This window comes from Protobothrops mucrosquamatus, unplaced genomic scaffold (genome assembly GCF_001527695.2).
Source record: "Protobothrops mucrosquamatus isolate PMUCROS unplaced genomic scaffold, P.Mucros_1.0 scaffold1314, whole genome shotgun sequence".
In the NCBI taxonomy this organism is placed as follows: Eukaryota; Metazoa; Chordata; class Lepidosauria; order Squamata; family Viperidae; genus Protobothrops; species Protobothrops mucrosquamatus.
The window spans coordinates 166,099-184,500 of NW_015387515.1; the positions used below are offsets into that span (position 1 = coordinate 166,099).

Consider the following 18,402-nt stretch of genomic DNA (forward strand, 5'->3'; position numbering starts at 1 on the left):
ATGGCTATTCCAACAAGCAGGACTGGCCTAGGGGGAATTTTTAGTGGGGTTTTAAGAATAATTTTAAATTGACATAGGCCACATCAAATATTTCATTTTAATTAGGTTTTAAAGTGGGTATTTTTTATCTTTGTATTTGTTTTATCAGGCTGTCAGCCGCCCTGAGTCCGTAAGGAGAAGGGCGGGATAAAAATCCAAATAAATAAATAAATAAATAAATAAATAAATAAATAAATAAATAAATAAATAACACGACTAGAACAAATCCTTAGTAAAGACATGAAAAAAACAAAAAAATACAAAAACACAGACAGAAACGGAAACTCCAGAAATGGAAAGAGGGTCACGAATATAGATCAATACTCCAGAACTGTTGAACTTCCGGTGGTGACTGCCGCGCCGATGGTGGCTTCTTTTTAAGCCGTCCGCCCTGGGATGCGTTAAAGCCTGAAGGAACGGTGTTCAACAGCTGTTCCGCAGCTTGGAGCCTCTCTCCCTGGGTGAAGGGGAGGAGGTGAGCTTTCCTGGATAGAGGTCGAGTTCCCTAGTTCTCTAAAATATTTTTGGGGAGGACGAAGGTGAGAACTCCCTCGGAGTCTGGGTTTTCTTCGCACCTTGGGTCGCCTTTGTTCTAAGGAACAAAGCTAGATGCTGCTTCCACATCTGCTAATTAAAGAGACCGTGAGTAAAATTAAAAAGCAGACGGAGCTGAACAGGAGGATTGGAATTTGGATAATTTGAGACTTTAACTCAGAAAATAAATAAGTATCTTCTTCATCTACTATTTTAACTAAAAGAAGAAGAAAAATATGGCCGCAGAATGCCGTTCCTTTGTTTGAAATGATACTTAAGAGACTTTCACTTTTACTTGGTGTTTAAGTGAAGACAACGAAATAATGTAACAGATTTCGGTAGCTTATGTAAAGTGCAAGCTTTCTATATTCTTTTTTTTATATATATCCTGCAACTGTTGCTTTTACAAGATTATACAAGATCTATAAGAAGCTTTTTTAAAAAAAAAAAATGGCTTCAAAATGCCTTGGAATTTCTGCTCTTCCGAAAGGTTCGATTTCTTCTCTGGTTGTTCAAAGTTCACAGCAACCTAAGCCCAAGATGCCTCCACCTTCTCCCCCACCACCCGCACTTACACTTAAGGACTTACAGGACGCTTTGATGAATACAACGAAACAGATTAGAATAGAGACAGCTGAGCTTTTTGAAGAGAAAAACAATGAGATGAGACAGGAGATACTGTTAGCTTTTCAAGGTTTAGCAGCTCATGTAGAACGCTTAGATGGGCGGGTGGACGAGGTGGTGGAAAATGTAGAAAGATTAGAGGATAGACTTGGAAAAGTAGAGGATAATGTGGATATAGCTCAGAATGAAATCATTATGTCACAATATAGAGACATGGAATATGCTTTGAGAATAAGGGGACTGAAGGAGAATGTGCAAGAAAATTTGAAAGAAGAGATTGCAGCAGATTTCGCTATTGTTTTGGCTTGCAAACCTGAAGAAATTTTGAGAGAGATAGAAATTTTTTTTAGGGTAAATTCATGGGTCGCACGACAGAGAAATCTACCAAGAGATGTTGTAATTTATTTTTCTAGAAGATCAATTCGTAATGAAATTATTCAAGACTTCTACAAGCAGAGATTCTAAATTGTAGCACAAGATGTTATAATTTTAAAGGAAATACCTCCTAAAATACTTAGGAAAAGAAAGGACTTTGCTTTCCTGGCTGAAGAGTTGAAAAAACAACAAATTCAATTTAGATGAGATATACCTGTTGGAATAGTGGTGAGCTATGTGGGGACACGTTATAGACTTAACACAATTTTAAAAGCAAGAGATTTTTACATTTCTGTCCTGAAGGCAGGTTCACCACCATCCCCACGATTTAACAGAAATGAAAGAATGCTTGAAGAACAAGTGGTTGAAGGAGCAATGTCATTAAGTGTAGGAGATTCACAGGTTGAATTTAAGCAACAATTTTTAGAGAAGAAAGATGATCCAAAGGGACAAAGAATGACCCATGCAGCTCATAGATGTAAAGAAAAAGAACAGCAAAAGGTGGATGTTGTACCTATAATGCATTAGATTACTTCAGAGCCAGTGGGAGGTACAAGACCGAAGAAATCAGTGACAGCTGATCTTCAAGGAATGTTCCAGAGGCTCCAAGCCACTAAAAATGGCAAGATTCCTGACATGGAATGTTAATGGTTTGAATTCACCACAGAAAAGAAAGAAAATATTTCATTACCTGAAACAACATAAAAATGATGTTGCGTGTTTGCAAGAAAATCATATTACTTCAAAGGATCAAAAGTATTTGATTAATTCCCGGTTGGGAATACATTTTATAGCTCCTGCTCCGCAGAAAAAAGGAGGTGTAGTTATTTATGTGAAGAAAGAGTTATCACCGAAATTAATTGATTTTGATTTAGAAGGAAGATATGTTATCATTGAGTTATTATTAAATGGAAAGAGATGTCTTATTATTGGATTATACGCCCCAAATCAACAACAAAAACAGTTTTATAAGTTGATACATCAGAAATTAAATCAATTGGATTATAAATCTGTCATCATGATGGGAGACTGGAATGGTGTTTTAGACTAATGCAAAGACAAGAAAGGTTCCTTCAAAGTTTATAGTTACTCCATATTACCTAAAACTTTTTTTGATTTGAAGGATGATTTGGAATTAAGAGATATTTGGCAAGAACGAAATATGGAAGAAAGAGACTTTACTTTTTTCTCGGACAGGCACCAATCGTATTCCAGAATTGACTTCTTTTTAATTACTAACGATTTCTTTTCTAGGGTGAAGAATATCAAGATTTTTCCTAGAACATTGTCAGATCATAGTCCCGTATGGATGGAATTATCTGCTGAAGATGGGAATAGAAGGACTTGGAGATTAAATGAAAATTTATTCAGATAGGAGGGGAATTTGCAGGAATTTAGAGATCATTTGAAAGAATTTTTTTTGTTGAATATGCATAAGGGCACCTCGATTTCAATGGTTTGGGATGCCAGTAAAGCGTATATGAGAGGTGCTCTGGTTTATATGAATAGTGCGTATAGGCGTAAACAGATGCAAAAATGAAGAGAGTTAGAAGAGGAGATTAAATTAAAAGAGAAGGCTTTTATTTTAAATCCACTGGATAATAAGTTAAAGGTATCCATAACTATGCTTAGGGAGCAATTTAATATGTTAATGGCTGATCAGCTTGCAACTAATTTGTGATATATGAAATACAACACATTTTGTAATGCAAATAAACCTGGTAGATGGTTAGCCTACCAATTACGAAAGAAGCAGAAGTCAAGAATTATAGAGAAAATAGATTATAAAGGTAAAGTGACATACCAACAAAATTTGATTAAAAGGAGCTTTTTGGATTTTTATTCAAAGTTATATGCCTCTGAAAATATACAACTTTCAGAAATAGAGAACTATTTACAGCAGGCACATTTTCCTAGATTATCAAATAATCAAAGGGAAGAGATGAATTGTTTAATTACTTCTGAGGAAATTATTGGGGCAATCAAGCAATTAAAGGTTGGTAAGGCTCCCGATACAGATGGATTTACAGCAATTTATTATAAGATGTTATCTGATGAAATGATAGAACAATTAAAGGAATTGTTTAATAGTATTTTGTTGGGTGCAGAGGTACCTCCATCTTGGAGAATGGCTTTCATATCGCTGATCCCAAAGGAGGGTCAGGATTTGACTCAGCCCAAGAATTATAGAATTATCTTTATTGAATACAGATTATAAGATTTTTTCAAAAATATTGGCAAATAGATTAATGCAAGTGTTGAGGCAATTGATTCATAGTGATCAATCTGGATTTATAACTGGAAGATATATGAAGTATAATGTAAGACAAATTGTTAATTTAATTGAGTATTTGGATAAGAACAATCAAATTCCTGCGGCTTTTATATTTTTGGATGCTGAAAAAGCGTTTGATCAACTAGACTGGCAGTTTTTACTGCGAGTCGTAGAGAAAATGAACTTTGGGGAAAAACGTTTTGCTTGCTCTTAGGGCTATTTACCAACAACAATCAGCACAAGTTGTAGTTAATGGGGGGTTAACAGAGGCATTTAAAATTGAGAAGGGCACGAGGCAGGGANTTAAGAAAAAGATAAAGTTTACACCGCAGTTATTTTTGCTAGGTATTATGGAAGATTTGGATGCTAAAGAAATGAATTTGATGTTGAATCTTATAACAGCTGCAAGATTACTGGTAGCGCAATATTGGAAGAAAAATTCTTTGCCTACTATGGAAGAATGGAGAATTAAGGTGTCTAATTTAGCAGAAATGGCAAAAATTTCCGCTTATTTGAAGGATCAATCTCAAGAAAAATATATTTTGGTTTGGAGAAGATGGATTTATTATATTCAGAAAAAATACGAGATTGAAAAGTATTACTTAGCTTATGAGTAAATTTTAGAATATTATTAATAGTTTATTATGGATGAATTTATATTATTTTTAGTAATAATGTTTAATTATATTATTATTTTGCTGATAAAGTGTTAAGATTTATCTATTTTGTAGAGTTAAAGTATGTGTGGATGAGACTTGATTGTAGGATATTTGGGTAATGTTATTTAATTTATGATTCTGTTTTTATAACCCTGTAACCAGCTCTGGGAAGTGAAGGGAGAGGGGTGGGAGGGAAGTGGGATATTGTATGGAAAATTATTTAAAACTTTTAATAAAAAAAAATACTCCAGAACTGTAGAGCTTGTCTTCAAGGGTGTTAAAAATACATTTTTAAAAATATAATCAAAAGAAAAAGAAGAAATAGAATTGGGACACTAGTTGTTCAGTGACTCAAATAAAAAAAGGCAGAATGATTCAATCCCTATTTTCATTCAGTCATTGCCAACCAAATTCTATGAGTTCCAACCAAAAATTATGAAGGACAGGATGAAGGGAAGAAATTAAGATTCAGATAGAAATTCAATAAGACCAGTGGAACTTATTATGGGGGTGGATAGTGATTACTTTTCTTCTTAGGGTTGAATTGATGGCAGGAAGTTACTCTAGAGCCCAAAAGCTCTGGAGAGCAGAGTAAAATATTCTCTCTTAAAACACTCTTAACAATTTTATATCCTTCTAAATAAGAATAGATGAATTGAAATGGCATCTATTGATGCCAATAGTACTCTGTAGTTACTCCAAAGAAGCTTACTTTTAAGTTTTAGTGGACATTTCAGATATGTTCCAAGTGTATATAAAGTAGGTAGTACTTAGAAAATAATGGAGATCATTCAGGGATCCAAACCGATGTAATTTATTTTGTTTCACCTGACATTTTCATTAACCTCCAAGGATATGATCACTGATCATTTAACTACTTTATCTGGTTTTCAAATAACTGTTTTGGGTTACTTTTTCCCTAGCTCTTTGTAATTTTAAAAAGGTTATGATTTCATTGCGTTGATACTTTCTATTTTGTAAATAGCTCAAAGAAATACTATAATATGTTTACATGAATATAATGTAAATCTCTTTCCTTTCTTATAACTCCCTTTCTCCAAGGCATATAATCCAATACCGTCTTGGAGAGAATAGCCAAGAATGAAAAGGAAAATAGCAGATTGTTCGAAGTAAGTTTTCAAAAAAGAGGCTAACCTATGATATGCTATAGAGAAAAACAAAGCCTATGGAAGATTTGTGATAAGTTTGATTCTCAAAACAGCTGTCTCTCTACCTCTGTTGCTGGGGGGAAGATAACAGGCGGATGCATTAAGACAGACTCTCACATGGTGGAATGTATTGCTGTAGATGTGTTTAGGCCAAACCAGTGGTGGCGAACCTATGGCACGCGTGCCAGAGGCGGCACTCGGAGCCCTCTCTGTGGGCACGCGCACCATTGCCTCAGCCCCGCTTCCCCCCACAGCCCCCTCCTCACCAGCAGCTCCCCCCAGAGGAGAGTCTCCCCCAAGCACAGCCTGCATGGAGCAGCGCAGCCAAGGACATGACAGCCAGGCAGCAGGGACAAGACTCCGTCCTTGTGCCCAATCGTGTGCAGATGATGCTGCGGGGTGCGGGTGGAGGGCGTGGCTGCCATGGCATTGCAAGGGCGCCTGGGCGATCTACTGCAGTGGACCATGGAGGTGGTGAGTGGCCCTGCAGGTGGGCGGGGCAGGGGCAAAGCTCGGGCGGGCTGGGGTGTGTGGCGTTTTTTGGGCACTCAGTCTCTAAAAGGTTCGTCATCACTGGGCCAAACCCTCATTGCCCTCTGGAAGGCCATTAAAATCATTTTATTTTCATGAGTATTTGATTCATAGGGTGTTTGTTGTTGGCCTTCTGAGTATAATACTGGTACTTGTTTTATTAATTGCATTATGATAATAAGTACCTAGAAATGAACAATGATTACTAGAAGCCAGCATGGGTTTGTTAAAAACAGATCATGTCAGACAAATCTTATTGCCTTATTGCAAAATGCTGTCGATATATTTGGACTTCAGAAAGGCATTTGACAAAGGCAGTAGACCACAGCCTACTTCTTGGTAAGATAGAGAAATATGGGGTAAACAGTACTGCCACCAAATGGATTCACAATTGTCTGACAGTATATAATCCTAAATGGAACTACATCAATATTAAGGGAAGCATGCAGTTGGGTAACTAAGATACTGCTTTGGGCCAGTACTCTTCAACATTTTCATAAATGATCTAGATGAGGGGAACTCATCACATTTGCAGATGACTTTGGAAGACAGACTCAAGATTCAGAAGGCTCTTGACAGCCTTGAGCACTGGGTCCTAACTGAAGCAAATGAGGGAAGGACAAGCTCTATGATTTTATAAGCATGTGAAATGCAGTCATGTGATTGCTTGGTGGGTGGGTGGCATGACATTTTACGATGGGCTCATTATAATTTAAAGCAGTCATTAAGCAACTTGTTTGTTAGTCAAGTGCTATCTGTATATATTTAGCTGTAAAAGAATTGAAAAACAGGTAGGCCTCAGTTAAAAATCATAATTGCAACTGCATTACTAAGGGCTATGGTCACTAAGTGTGACCATGACTGCCACAGGCTTATGATTTCTTTTCTCATTTGGTTGTTAAAAAAAACACTGCAGTTACTAAGCAAGATATTACGTGTCTATGACTGGTGATTTTACTTCTCTGTCCTCCATTAACTCTGCTTGGAGGCTGGTTGTGAAGCACAAAATTGGCAATCATGTGACTATGGGACACTGCATCAATTGTAACTGCATGCCAGTTGTTAACCACCCAAATGGTGATCACGTGGTTGTGGGATTATGTGACAGTTGTAAATGCATGAGCTAGTCACAAAGCTGTTTTTACACAATCCTCACTTTGAATGGTCACTAAATGAGGCAGTCAGTAAGCAAGATTGCCTGTAGGGACAATTAAAAATAGGACTACTATATCTGGGCTGTAAAAATGTGGATCATTAATGGGAGCAAACTTCTGTTGGAAATTTTGTTAATTAGCACTTGTTTTACTGTAATCCAAATTAAAGGTAAAAGAAAAATGAAATAAGAATAAAGTAAGTTGATAATAGAAGTTTAAGATGTAAAGGAGAAGTTGTCAGAAAAAGGAGTGAAACAACAGATAAGTTATTGGTACATTAGAGATAAAGCTTGAACATGAATGCAGATTAAGAAGTCAAGGGTTTGGAAGATATAGAAATCAAATGTAAGAGACAAGTTATTGAGACTGAGAAAATTCCTGGCTAGGGATAAGCAGTTTATAAAGCTAGCATAGTTTGATATGTTAAAACAGTTACTGATTAGTAGGGATATTTTGGTTTGAAAAGTAATTTCTTTATACACTAGACTTTGAGTGTTGTATTGGACTGGATATATGAACTGAATTGTGAAGCTTAGTAGTATACTTTCTGGAATTTGCAATAAGTTGATGTTTGTTGTCTTGAAGATAGAGAATCTAAATTTCTAAGCATATAAGAAGTCATTGTCAACATTATTTCAGAATAAAAAAGCAAAATATTAACTACTGACAGCAATAAGCTGGTAGGAATTGTTCATCATGGCTATCAACATGTTAAGCAGGACCACCAGTGAGATGACGTTGTAGGTCCCAAACATAGTGGCCCCAACAAACTCAGTGAATTCATGTCGAGCTTTAACATTGGTCACATACAGGTTGATGAGTCCAAAGACTGACCAAAATAATGATTGGAGAGTTTCGAATAAACTGGAAAAGAAAAGAAACAAAAAAGCAGCATAGAGTCATTATCACAACTTATTTCAAGTGGCTAGAGACCTACAGATACAAAGTATTAAAATGTAACTATTGCTTTTAAATATCAATTCTTCTCATAAATTAAACAAGCCAATTCAATTACATAAAGTGAGAAGAACAGAAGGGGAAACTTGTTCTCTACAAATCCACTATGACAGCCAATTCTGTTGCTCTTGATCAGGAAAATGCATAAGATGATAATATCAGAATAAGAGGCAGGTTTTATTACAATAGAATAAAATAGAGCTGGAAGAGACCTTGGAGGTCTTCTAGTCCAGCCTCCTACTCAAGCAGGAGAACCTACGTATATCATTTCAGACAAGTGACTGTCCAGTCTCTTCTTAAAAACCTCCAGTGATGGAGTGCCCACAATTTCTAAGGGCAAGCTGTTCCACTGGTTAATTGTCCTCACTGTTAGGAAATTTCTCCTTAATTTTAGGTTGCTTCTCTCTTAATTAGTTTCCATCCATTGTTTCTTGTCTTGCCTTCTGGTGCTTTGGAAAATAAATTCTTCTTTGTGGCAGCCCCTCAAATATTGGAATACTGCTATCATGTTCCCCTTAGTCTTTCTTTTCTCTAGACTAGCCATACCCAATTCCTGCAACTGTTGTTCCTATGTTTTTGTCTCCAGGCCTTTAATCATCTTAGTTGCTCTTCTTTGCACTTTTCCAAAGTCTCAACATCTTTTTAGTAAGGTGGTGATCAAAACTGAATGCAGTATTCCAGGTGTGGCCTTACAAAGGATTTGTAAAGAGGTACTAATACTTTACATGATTTTGGTTCTATGCCTCTATCTATACAGCCAAGGATTGTATTAACTTTTTTGGCTGCTATCACACACTGCTGGCTCATGTTTAAGTGACCATCCACTAGGAAAGGGGTCCCAACCTTTCTGGGTTGGCAGCTCGGTGGGAAAGGGAAGGGCAGGCACCTTTATGTGTGCATGCACACACATGCTAATGTGGTTGCGTACATGTGAACAGGTCCACAAGCATGTGCTCTCCGCATATGGGGCATCTAGTGCCAGCACGAGGTTTGCGGCTCGGCTAGTGCTGGAGTGAGGCTTGGCTAGCGCCCGTGTGCAGCTTGCAGCTCAGCTGGTGCCAGTGCGAGGCTCGTGGCTCAGCTAGCGCCAGCGTGAGGCTCGCAGCTCACAGCTTGGCTAGTGCTGGCACGAGACTCATGGTTTGTGGCTCGGCTAGTGTTGGCGCAAAGCTCGTGGCTTGGCTAGTGCCGGTGCAAGGAGGGGTAAGTGCGCGCACACACACACATGTTCCCTGGCCAGCCAGTTACATGGCCCAGTGGCCAAGAGGCCATGGCCCGGTAATGGGTTGCGGCTCATAGGTTAGGGACCTCTGCACTAGGACTCCAAGGTTCCTCTCACAGTTACTGTTTTTGAGCCAGGTTTTGCCTAATCTGTGCTTGTACCTTTGGTTTTTCCTGCCCAGGTGTAAAACCTTGTTTTTCTTCAGATTAAATTTCATGTTGTTTGATAGGGCCCATTGTTCAAGTCTGTCAAGATCTTTTTGGATCCTTAGCTTGTCTTCTGGGGTGTTGGCTATTCCTACAAGTTTAGTGTCATCTGAAATTTGATGAATTCCCCTTCTATTCCTTTATCTAAGTCATTTATGAAGATATTGAAGAGTACTGCGTCTAAGACAGAGCCTTGTGGTACCCCACTGCTTACTTCCCTCCATGTAGATATAGCATCATTAAGGATTATTCACTGAATGCAGTTTGTCAGCCAGTTACAAATCCATCTGGTGGTGATGCTGTCTATCCTATATTTTTCTAGTTTACCAAGAAGTAGCTTGTGGTCTACTCTGTTGAATGCAGGGAAGCACAGGATGATTGGCTGCCAATATTAATGGCATACTGATATTTATTGTAGTGTCTAATTTCAGATTACTTTTATCTCTGCTAAAATCAATGACAGAATATCAGCTTTATATTTTGGCCAATAAGTAAGTATTGCTGATGCAATAGTTTTTCATAACACTAAAAGTAATATTTAATGCATAACTAGATAATCTACACCAGGGGTAGTCAACCTTGGCTCTTTTATGACTCGTGGACTTCAACTCCCAGAATTCCTGAGCCAGCTGGCTCAGGAATTCTGGGAGTTGAAGTCCACGAGTCATAAAAGAGCCAAGGTTGACTACCCCTGATCTACACTCTTTTGGGTCATTGTTTCAGAGAGATGTCCTTACCTAAATAGAGAAACAGAATGTTTGCCCAGAAGGATGTGCAAAAATGCAGTAGGAGCAGGAGCAACTTTCAAATTCTTGCTGGCTTGCCAGCAAGCCAAATTCCAAACTCAAACTTCCATTGAATTTCCTTTAGGAATCTGGCAGGGAGCATTGGAAATCAAATTACCCTTCCCTTCGGTAAGTGACTGCTGCTAGGTGGGGAGGGAGCAAGAAACTGCATGTTTGACTGGAAACTGTCACAGAATGTTGAAAATAAAGATCATATGACTACAGCAGCAGTGCAGCTGTGTATTAGCAGTCAGTAGCACTGAAGAAGCCACAACTTCCCCAAATTTCATCCCCTTGGGAGTCATGGCTCCTGAATTGTGGACACATTCTGTAATTTAACCCATTTGAGGTATGTTGGTTCAAAAACTGTTGCCCTACAATGCACTATTTTGCCTAGTTAAAGGTCATCACAACTAAAGTAGTATTTTTTTAGTAGCATATAGATTCCACATACCATTTAATATTAGCTATCATTGTTGTCTGACTCAAGTCAATCTTCCTATGACAGTAATGCTGGCTATGCAATCACTTTCCAAGTGCCTTTTTTTATTTCACCTGATGGTTTGCTAAAAGAATAAAAAAGTGAAGGAACTCTGGGCCATATGCTGAACACAAAACTATCAATGTTCTTATCTAAAATTGGTTTTATTTCTGTAGCACTAGAGGACACAAATGAGAACACTTTAACATTGTATATCATTATTTCTAAAAGTGAGTGTCTCCTTTCCTGCCTTCCTTCTAAATATCCTTATAGTATATAGAAGCACAGGTAAGTTACCATATTCAGCCTATCATTTCTTCCTTCTGCTCTGCTTAACTTATTCTAGCACCATAGTTGGTAGAGGCTGAAATATTTGTATCCTTTTTTCCTGGGTGAACAGAAGACTTAAAGAGCACAACTGGTCAACAAGTTTCTTCATTACACAGTACAAAGAAAAGTGAAACAAATCCACCTGATTTGCAGGTGGGAGAGTTTAAAGATTGTTATTGGTAAGCCTTAAATCACCCCAACCCTCCACAACAATTTTCAGTTCCATTCATTGTGTTGGCGTGTAAAGGTAGCAAATGAGACCCTGGGAACTGAGTGCAGTTTTCTTACTTTTTATTTTTTCCAACACAATGAAATGTTGGAAAGCAATTATATAAAGGGGCTCAGGACTCTGAATATTTATCTATGACTTTCAGCAAGAAAATAGGTTAGATTAGGGCCAAATTTTCTAAGCCAGGAGAAGCAAGTGAAAAATAAAGTGAGTTCAAAAATAGGTCAGATCTCTCTCTCTTTGATTAGAGTTAGGTACAGCTTGACTCTAACATGACCCAGTATCTCACAGTTTAAAACAAGCAACAATTTATAAACTGTACAATCAAAGAATGAAATAGTATCTGTTGTGTTTTCAGTTTGTTGGCAATTGATGAAGACACATGGTGAAAACAACAAGCTCTTTATTTCTCTCTCCTACAACCAAGCGAACAGCAAAAGGCATGCAGGCCTTTTATAGGGCCAGAAACCCAGACAGTGTGAACCAATAGGAATTGACCATTTTCGCGCCTTGCGCATGTGCGCAAGGCTGGCGCCACCCTGTCTGGTCCCGGGCAGCTTTTGGATTGTCTGGGACCATTTGCAACAATTCTGAGCCTGCTTTCAGCTCTTGCAGGCTCAGGACACAACACCCCTCCCCCCTAGATGAAACACACCTAGCTTACGCACAGGTGCATTGTGCAATGCAGGGATGGTGGACACAGATGCATTATTTAAATGCAAGGAGGGTGGAAATGCTCAGTCTGCATGCAGGCAAACACCTTTCAAATAATTCTTAACTAGGATAAATGTATCCAAAATCATAATAATATATGATACTCTTACTAAGTGTTAATCCCCTCATTCAGGGACCTCATAGCAAGGTTCCTCATATGTTGACAGCAACCTCACATAATCTCCTAGATTTTTAGGTGGGCACTTGGCCCGCTGCGACCTTCTAAGGTCCGGTGAGGTTGCCTGGCCAACCTGCTCGCCTACCAGGCTAGGCAGGCCAGGGCTTTGATGCCCTAAATACCCAGGTGACCCTGGTGAGGGTGCCTGGCCTACCTGCTCGCCTACCAGGCTAGGCAGGCCAGGACTTTGATGCCCCAAATACCCAGGTGACCCACCCAGCTGCTGACTGGTTGGACCCTCTGAGTCCAAGCCAGTGTACCTTGGAGGGGTGGAAGTCCCCGAATCCACAATGGACTCCTCTTGGAAACACTGTCCCTTGAGCCCAAGGCCAGCAGGTAGAGAGACCTGAGTGGCAGACGTGCCCTAGTACTCCGTAGCCCCCGAGCACATGCCAGAGGTGCCAGAGTCAGGAGCTGCCTCCATGGCAAACCCCCTTGCTACTGACTTCCTTTTCGGAGTAATTGCTAAATTATGAGAGTGCCCCTGATGGAATTCCCTTTCTATGGCTGTTTTTGATTTATGTGGATACCCCCGGTGTGACTGGAGCAATAACGGATGTGCGGGATGACCCCCTATCTGGGGAGTTCCTGTTTGGAGCACTTGCGGAAGCTTGGGATGACCCCCAACCGACCTCATCAGCTTGTGAGGCCCTGTTAGGCCTAGTGACCTGTGACCCAGAACCCATATTATGGTCCTCCCCCCCCCAGAGCAGAACCAGGAGCGGAAAAGTGGCTGTCCAGCCTCCAACGCAGTTGGTCTATGTGTCTGCGAAGAACACGGCCATTGTCCAAGGCTACTTCGTATGACAGCGGCCCTGAGACCTTGCAGACCACTGCTACGACCCAGAGATGTCCAGGCCCATAGTTCCTTCCCAAACCGGATTGCCCACCTGAAGTCTCCTAGGTGCCCGTGGTTGTGACACCTGTGAAGCCACCCGGTCTGGGTGCAACCTGTCCAGTTTGGTGATGAGGCGGCAACCCCAGCGGAGTTCTGCAGGGCTCTTCCCTGTGGCTGTGCAAGGTGTGGTGCGGTGTGCAAGAAGGAAATCTGCTAACCTGTGATGCCAGTTATTGTGAGTCAGTTTCTTGAGAGCATCTTTGGTAGTGCGCACCATTCTCTCTGCCTGTCCATTGGAGGATGGGTGGAAGGGAGCAGAAGTCGCATGCCGGATCACGTTGGCCTGAAGAAAAGCCTGGAACTCAAAAGAGGTAAATTGAGGGCCATTATCAGAAACCAGGACATCTGGAAGCCCGTGCGAGGCAAAAATTCCTCTCAACACCTGGATGGTCCTGGCAGTAGTAGTGGAGGAAACAGGAACAACCTCTAGCCACTTGGAATGGCTATCAACGATGAGAAGGAGGAATTACCCCTGAAAGGGCCCAGCATAATCTATATGCACCTGTTAAGTCCGGAGATGAAAGGCGAAGGAGGCAATTCATGTTACAGAACAGATCTTTATTCTCACTCTATTACAGCTAACAACCAAACAAGAGCAGAGGCACGCAGGCCTCTTTTTATACCCCCAGATCCCCGGGCAATTACAACCAATAGCAGGCAGTCTTTTCCCGCCTCACGCATGCGCGCAAGGCCGGCGCCACTCAGTCTGGTCCCGGGCAGCTTTTGCAATGCCCGGGACTCTTGCATCATCCCGAGCCTGCTTCTGTAGGCTGCGCCCAACATGTACGCCACCTTTGGTAGAGTATGTGTTTGCTAACTTTTGCATCAAATGCACAGAGTGTGAAAAGTATTGGTAGTGCTATCATTCTGAGAATAGATGAGCCCAAACTCCTTTTTTTCCAATGAGCTAACCAACCTGGACCTCTTGTCCAGATTTCTCTAACCCTTGCTCACCTCATGTAATCTGCAAGGTATTTGGGCGGGCCTTTGACCCGTAGCGACCTTCTCGGACCTGGGGAGATTGAATGGTTCCCACCATTGCTTTCCACACTAAGTGAATTACACTGCGGCTGTCCTATGACTGCTGCCTGACCTCCCTGCTCGCCTCCTAGGCTCAGGAAGTCAGGACTCTGCTGTTCACTGTACCTGGTCGACCTGCCTCTTAGGAAGCTTTCTGAGCCCTCTGAACTCATCTCCTTGTTCCCTGAAGGGGTGTAATTTTCCTGGCTCCTTTCTGTAGTGATAGGGTCCAAGGGTACCTCCCTGTTAGCCCTAATGTGTGGGGACTTCCTTCTGTGAGCCATTGTGGAAAAGGGCAAGTCCCCAAACTGTTGTGCCTGCTCTCTTGTATGTTGTGAGTTATGAGGATGCTCCCAGTCAGTCTCCTTGTCTGGAGTATTGTTGTTGAGTTGTGGGTAGTGAGGATACCTCTGGTGTGACTCCCAGGCTGGAGTAAGTGTGGGGGTGTATCTTTGCCCCCTGCCCCATGAATTCCTATTTGGAGCACTTGCGGAACTTGGGGGTTGCGTACCCATGGTGTCCTCAACAGCCAGTGTCGGCTGCTGATGCTGATCCCCAGAATGCACTTCCTACTCCTCCTCCCCCCCCGAGAAAACTGAGGAGAAAACCGAGGCGAGTCCCGCCTCACTTGCAGTTGATCAATATGGCGGCGAAGGACGCGACCGTCGTCCAAGGACACCTCGTAGGACAGAGGCCCCGAGACCTTGCAGACACTGCCGGGACCCAGAGGTGTCCAGGCCCGTAATTCCTGGTCCAGACAGGATCACCGACGTGAAGGACCCGTGGTGCGCGCGGATGGGACACCTGTGAAGCTACTTGCTCCGGATGCAGCCTGTCCAATTTAGTCACAAGCCAGTGACCCCAACGGAGTTCAGCCAGGTACTTACCCGTGGCAGTGCACGGAGTAGTACGATGGGTTAGAAGGAAGTCAGCCAACCTGTGATGCCAGTTGCCATAAGTCAGTTTCTTGAGAGCGTCCTTGGCGACGTGGACCATCCATTCAGCCAGACCGTTGGTGGAAGGGTGGAATGGAGCTGAAGTTGCATGGCGAATCATGTTGGCTTGTAGGAAAACCTGAAACTCAGCAGAAGTAAATTGAAGACCATTATCTGACACCAAGACATCTGCAAGACCATGGGCAGCAAAAATGCTTCTCAACACCTGGATGGTCTTGGCAGTAGTGGTGGATGACACAGGAACAACCTCCAGCCACTTGGAGTGGCTATCCACAACAACCAGGAAGAATTGCCCCTGAAAGGGCCCAGCGTAATCTATATGTATTCTAGACCACGGAGTGTGTGTTTCCTCCCACCTATGAACAGGGGCCTGAGGCATTTCCGGCCTGGGCTGCTGACACGCATGACACCCATGTACCTGGGCCTCAATGGCTTTATCAATACCAGGCCACCACAAATGGCTGCGCGCAAGCGCTTTCATCTGACAATCCCAGGGTGACCCTCATGTAAGGAAATTAAGATTCTAGACCTCAATGAGGCCGGAATCACAACTCTAGAACCCCAGAGGAGGCAGCCATTGAACGTGGACAACTCGTACCTCTTAACCCAAAAGCATTGGAAATCCTCCTCTGGGCATCTGTCAGGCCAACCTGACAGCACCCATGTCAGCATGCGTTTAAGCGTGTGATCAGTGGCAGTTTCAGCAGCCACATCCCTAGCATTAAGGGGAGACTCCGGAAAATCCTGAATGGACAATATGTGCACAGCAGGGGCAGGATCAGGCTCCACAGCAGGCAATGGCAGCCTATTTAGGCCATCAGCATGACCCATTTCTTTTCCATGTTTGTGAACTAGTGAGTAGTCATAAGCTGACAAAAAAATGGACCATCACAGCATGCGAGGGGAAAGGATATGTGGGGTTTGTTTGGACGTAGTAAACAACCCCAGCAAAGGCTTGTGGTCAGTAAAGACCGTAAAATGGCGGCCATAGATAAAATCATGGAATTTTTTAATTCCAGCCACAATAGCCAAAGCCTCCTTGTCAATTTGAGCATAGTTACGCTCAGCAGCAGACAATGTCCTAGAATAATATGCCACAGGGACCTGAGTCCCATCAGCCGTCAGATGGCTAAGCACAGCTCCCACACCATAGGGGGAAGCATCACAAGCCAGACACACTGGCAACTGCTCATTAAAAATGAGCTAACACCGCATTGGATGTAAGCAAGGCCTTAACCTCATTGAAACTAGCTTCATGGACTTTGGTCCACTGCCAACAGGCATTTTTATCTAAAAGTCTGTGTAGAGGCTCAGCAATAGCAGCTTTATGAGGCAGAAAAGCATGATAGAAGTTCAATAAACCCAAAAAGGCTTGTAATTCACCCTTAGACTTAGGGCTTGGAGCCTGCTGAATAGCTTTGAGCTTAGCATCAGAAGGGTGGATGCCCTGAGCATCTATCCTGAGCCCCAGGAAATCAGTGGAATGGACACCAATCTTACACTTGTCCTGTTTTAACTTAAGGCCTGCTCTTCGGAAACGAAGCAAAACAGCCCTTAACCTCTGTGCCAGCGTTTGAGCTGAGTCCCCTGCGATGAGGACGTCATCAAAATAAGGACACACACCAGGAATACCCCTCAGAGTATTTTCCATTACACTTTGAAAAATGCCAGGGGCTACATTCACCCCAAACTGCAACCGTTTCACCTTGAAAGCCCCTCTATGGGTAACAATAGTCTGAGCCTCTGCTGCTGCATCATCAACAGGCAACTGTTGATACGCTTGAGCCAGGTCAAGCTTTGCAAAAATCTTACCCTCTTTAAGGGAAGCCAAAATGTGGCTCACTACAGGCACAGGATGTTGCTGTAGGGCCTTGTTGAGTGTGCACTTGTAGTCTGCACATATACGAATGTCCCCATTTGCCTTCAAAAGCGTGACAATGGGAGTTTCCCACGCGCAAGAGTCTACAGGCTCTAATATGCCTTGCTGGAGCAACTTGTCCAGTTCAGCATCAATCTTACCCTTAAGAGCAAATGGTACTCTCCTAGGTTTAACCCTTATGGGCTGTACAGCTGAATCTAGCTTTAGTGAAACTGGAGGTCCCTTGTAGGATCCTAGCTCAGAGCTGAACACATCTGCAAACTCCTTGCAGACGTCTGCTAGGGTCTCTGTTTGCAATTTGTGCAACCCTGTTACCTGGATTCCTAAGGCCTTGAACCAATCGAGTCCAGACTCGTGCGCTCACCCCCAACAACCAGCACATCTAAGGGACCTTCAAAATTCTTATACTGTACCTTAAGGGTGGCCTCCCCCTTAACGCACACCTTGGAATTTTGAAAGTCAGTAAGAATTACATTAGAAGGCCTGAGCGTAGTTCGCTGGCCACTGCTGCTGCAGATTTTGTGGAATGTGTTGAGGGAAATTTTGGATAGGGCAGACCCCGTGTCCAGTTCCATAGACAATGGAACCCCTTGCAACCTTACTTTAAGGGACAATTTCTTTTTGAGGGGTTTGTGTGTGCCAATCCTTAATATATTTCTGCGTGTTGCACAGAAACCCACCCTGTTTTGGCTGGGGACCCTGGTACCTTTCAGATTCAATTTTTCCTTTGGTTGTACCTTCTGTCGACTCAGACAAACAGCTGTGATGTGGCCTTTCTTGCCGCACACTCTGCAGATGGCGGAACGGAACCGACATTCCGCCCGCTTGTGGTGACCTCCACATCCAAAGCATCGAAGCTCAGCTGGGCCTTTGTCCGGATGATCCTTGGGCCTCCTTCCGGCTGCTTGATAAAGCTTGTCCACTTCATCTTCAGGATCCTCTTCCGAGTCCTCCCGCACGTCCTCCTTGTGGATGGTTGCAGTCTCTGGAGCACTTTGAGTGGGCCGCAGATTCTTTACCGCTCCGCCTGCAGCTTCCTCTGCCGTAACCTCTCGCAGAGCATCTTGGAAAGAGACATCTTCCTTAGCAAACAGCTTCTGCTATAAGTCTCTGTTCCTCATTCCGCATACAAAACGATCACGCAGCCTTTCTTCTAAGTCCTTGAACTTGCACGGTTTAGCTGCTCT

General features: G+C 42.4%; 1 protein-coding gene across 1 annotated transcript in view; it reads right to left on the bottom strand.

Annotated features, from left to right (window-relative positions):
* The window catches only part of TRPC4 (transient receptor potential cation channel subfamily C member 4), a 251,856-nt gene that overhangs the window by 93,799 nt on the left and 139,655 nt on the right, over positions 1–18,402 (bottom strand). Inside the window, exon 6 of the mRNA XM_029285122.1 lies at positions 8,029–8,224. Coding sequence (XP_029140955.1) covers positions 8,029–8,224 — 196 coding nt within the window. The remainder of the gene's footprint in view (positions 1–8,028; positions 8,225–18,402) is intronic.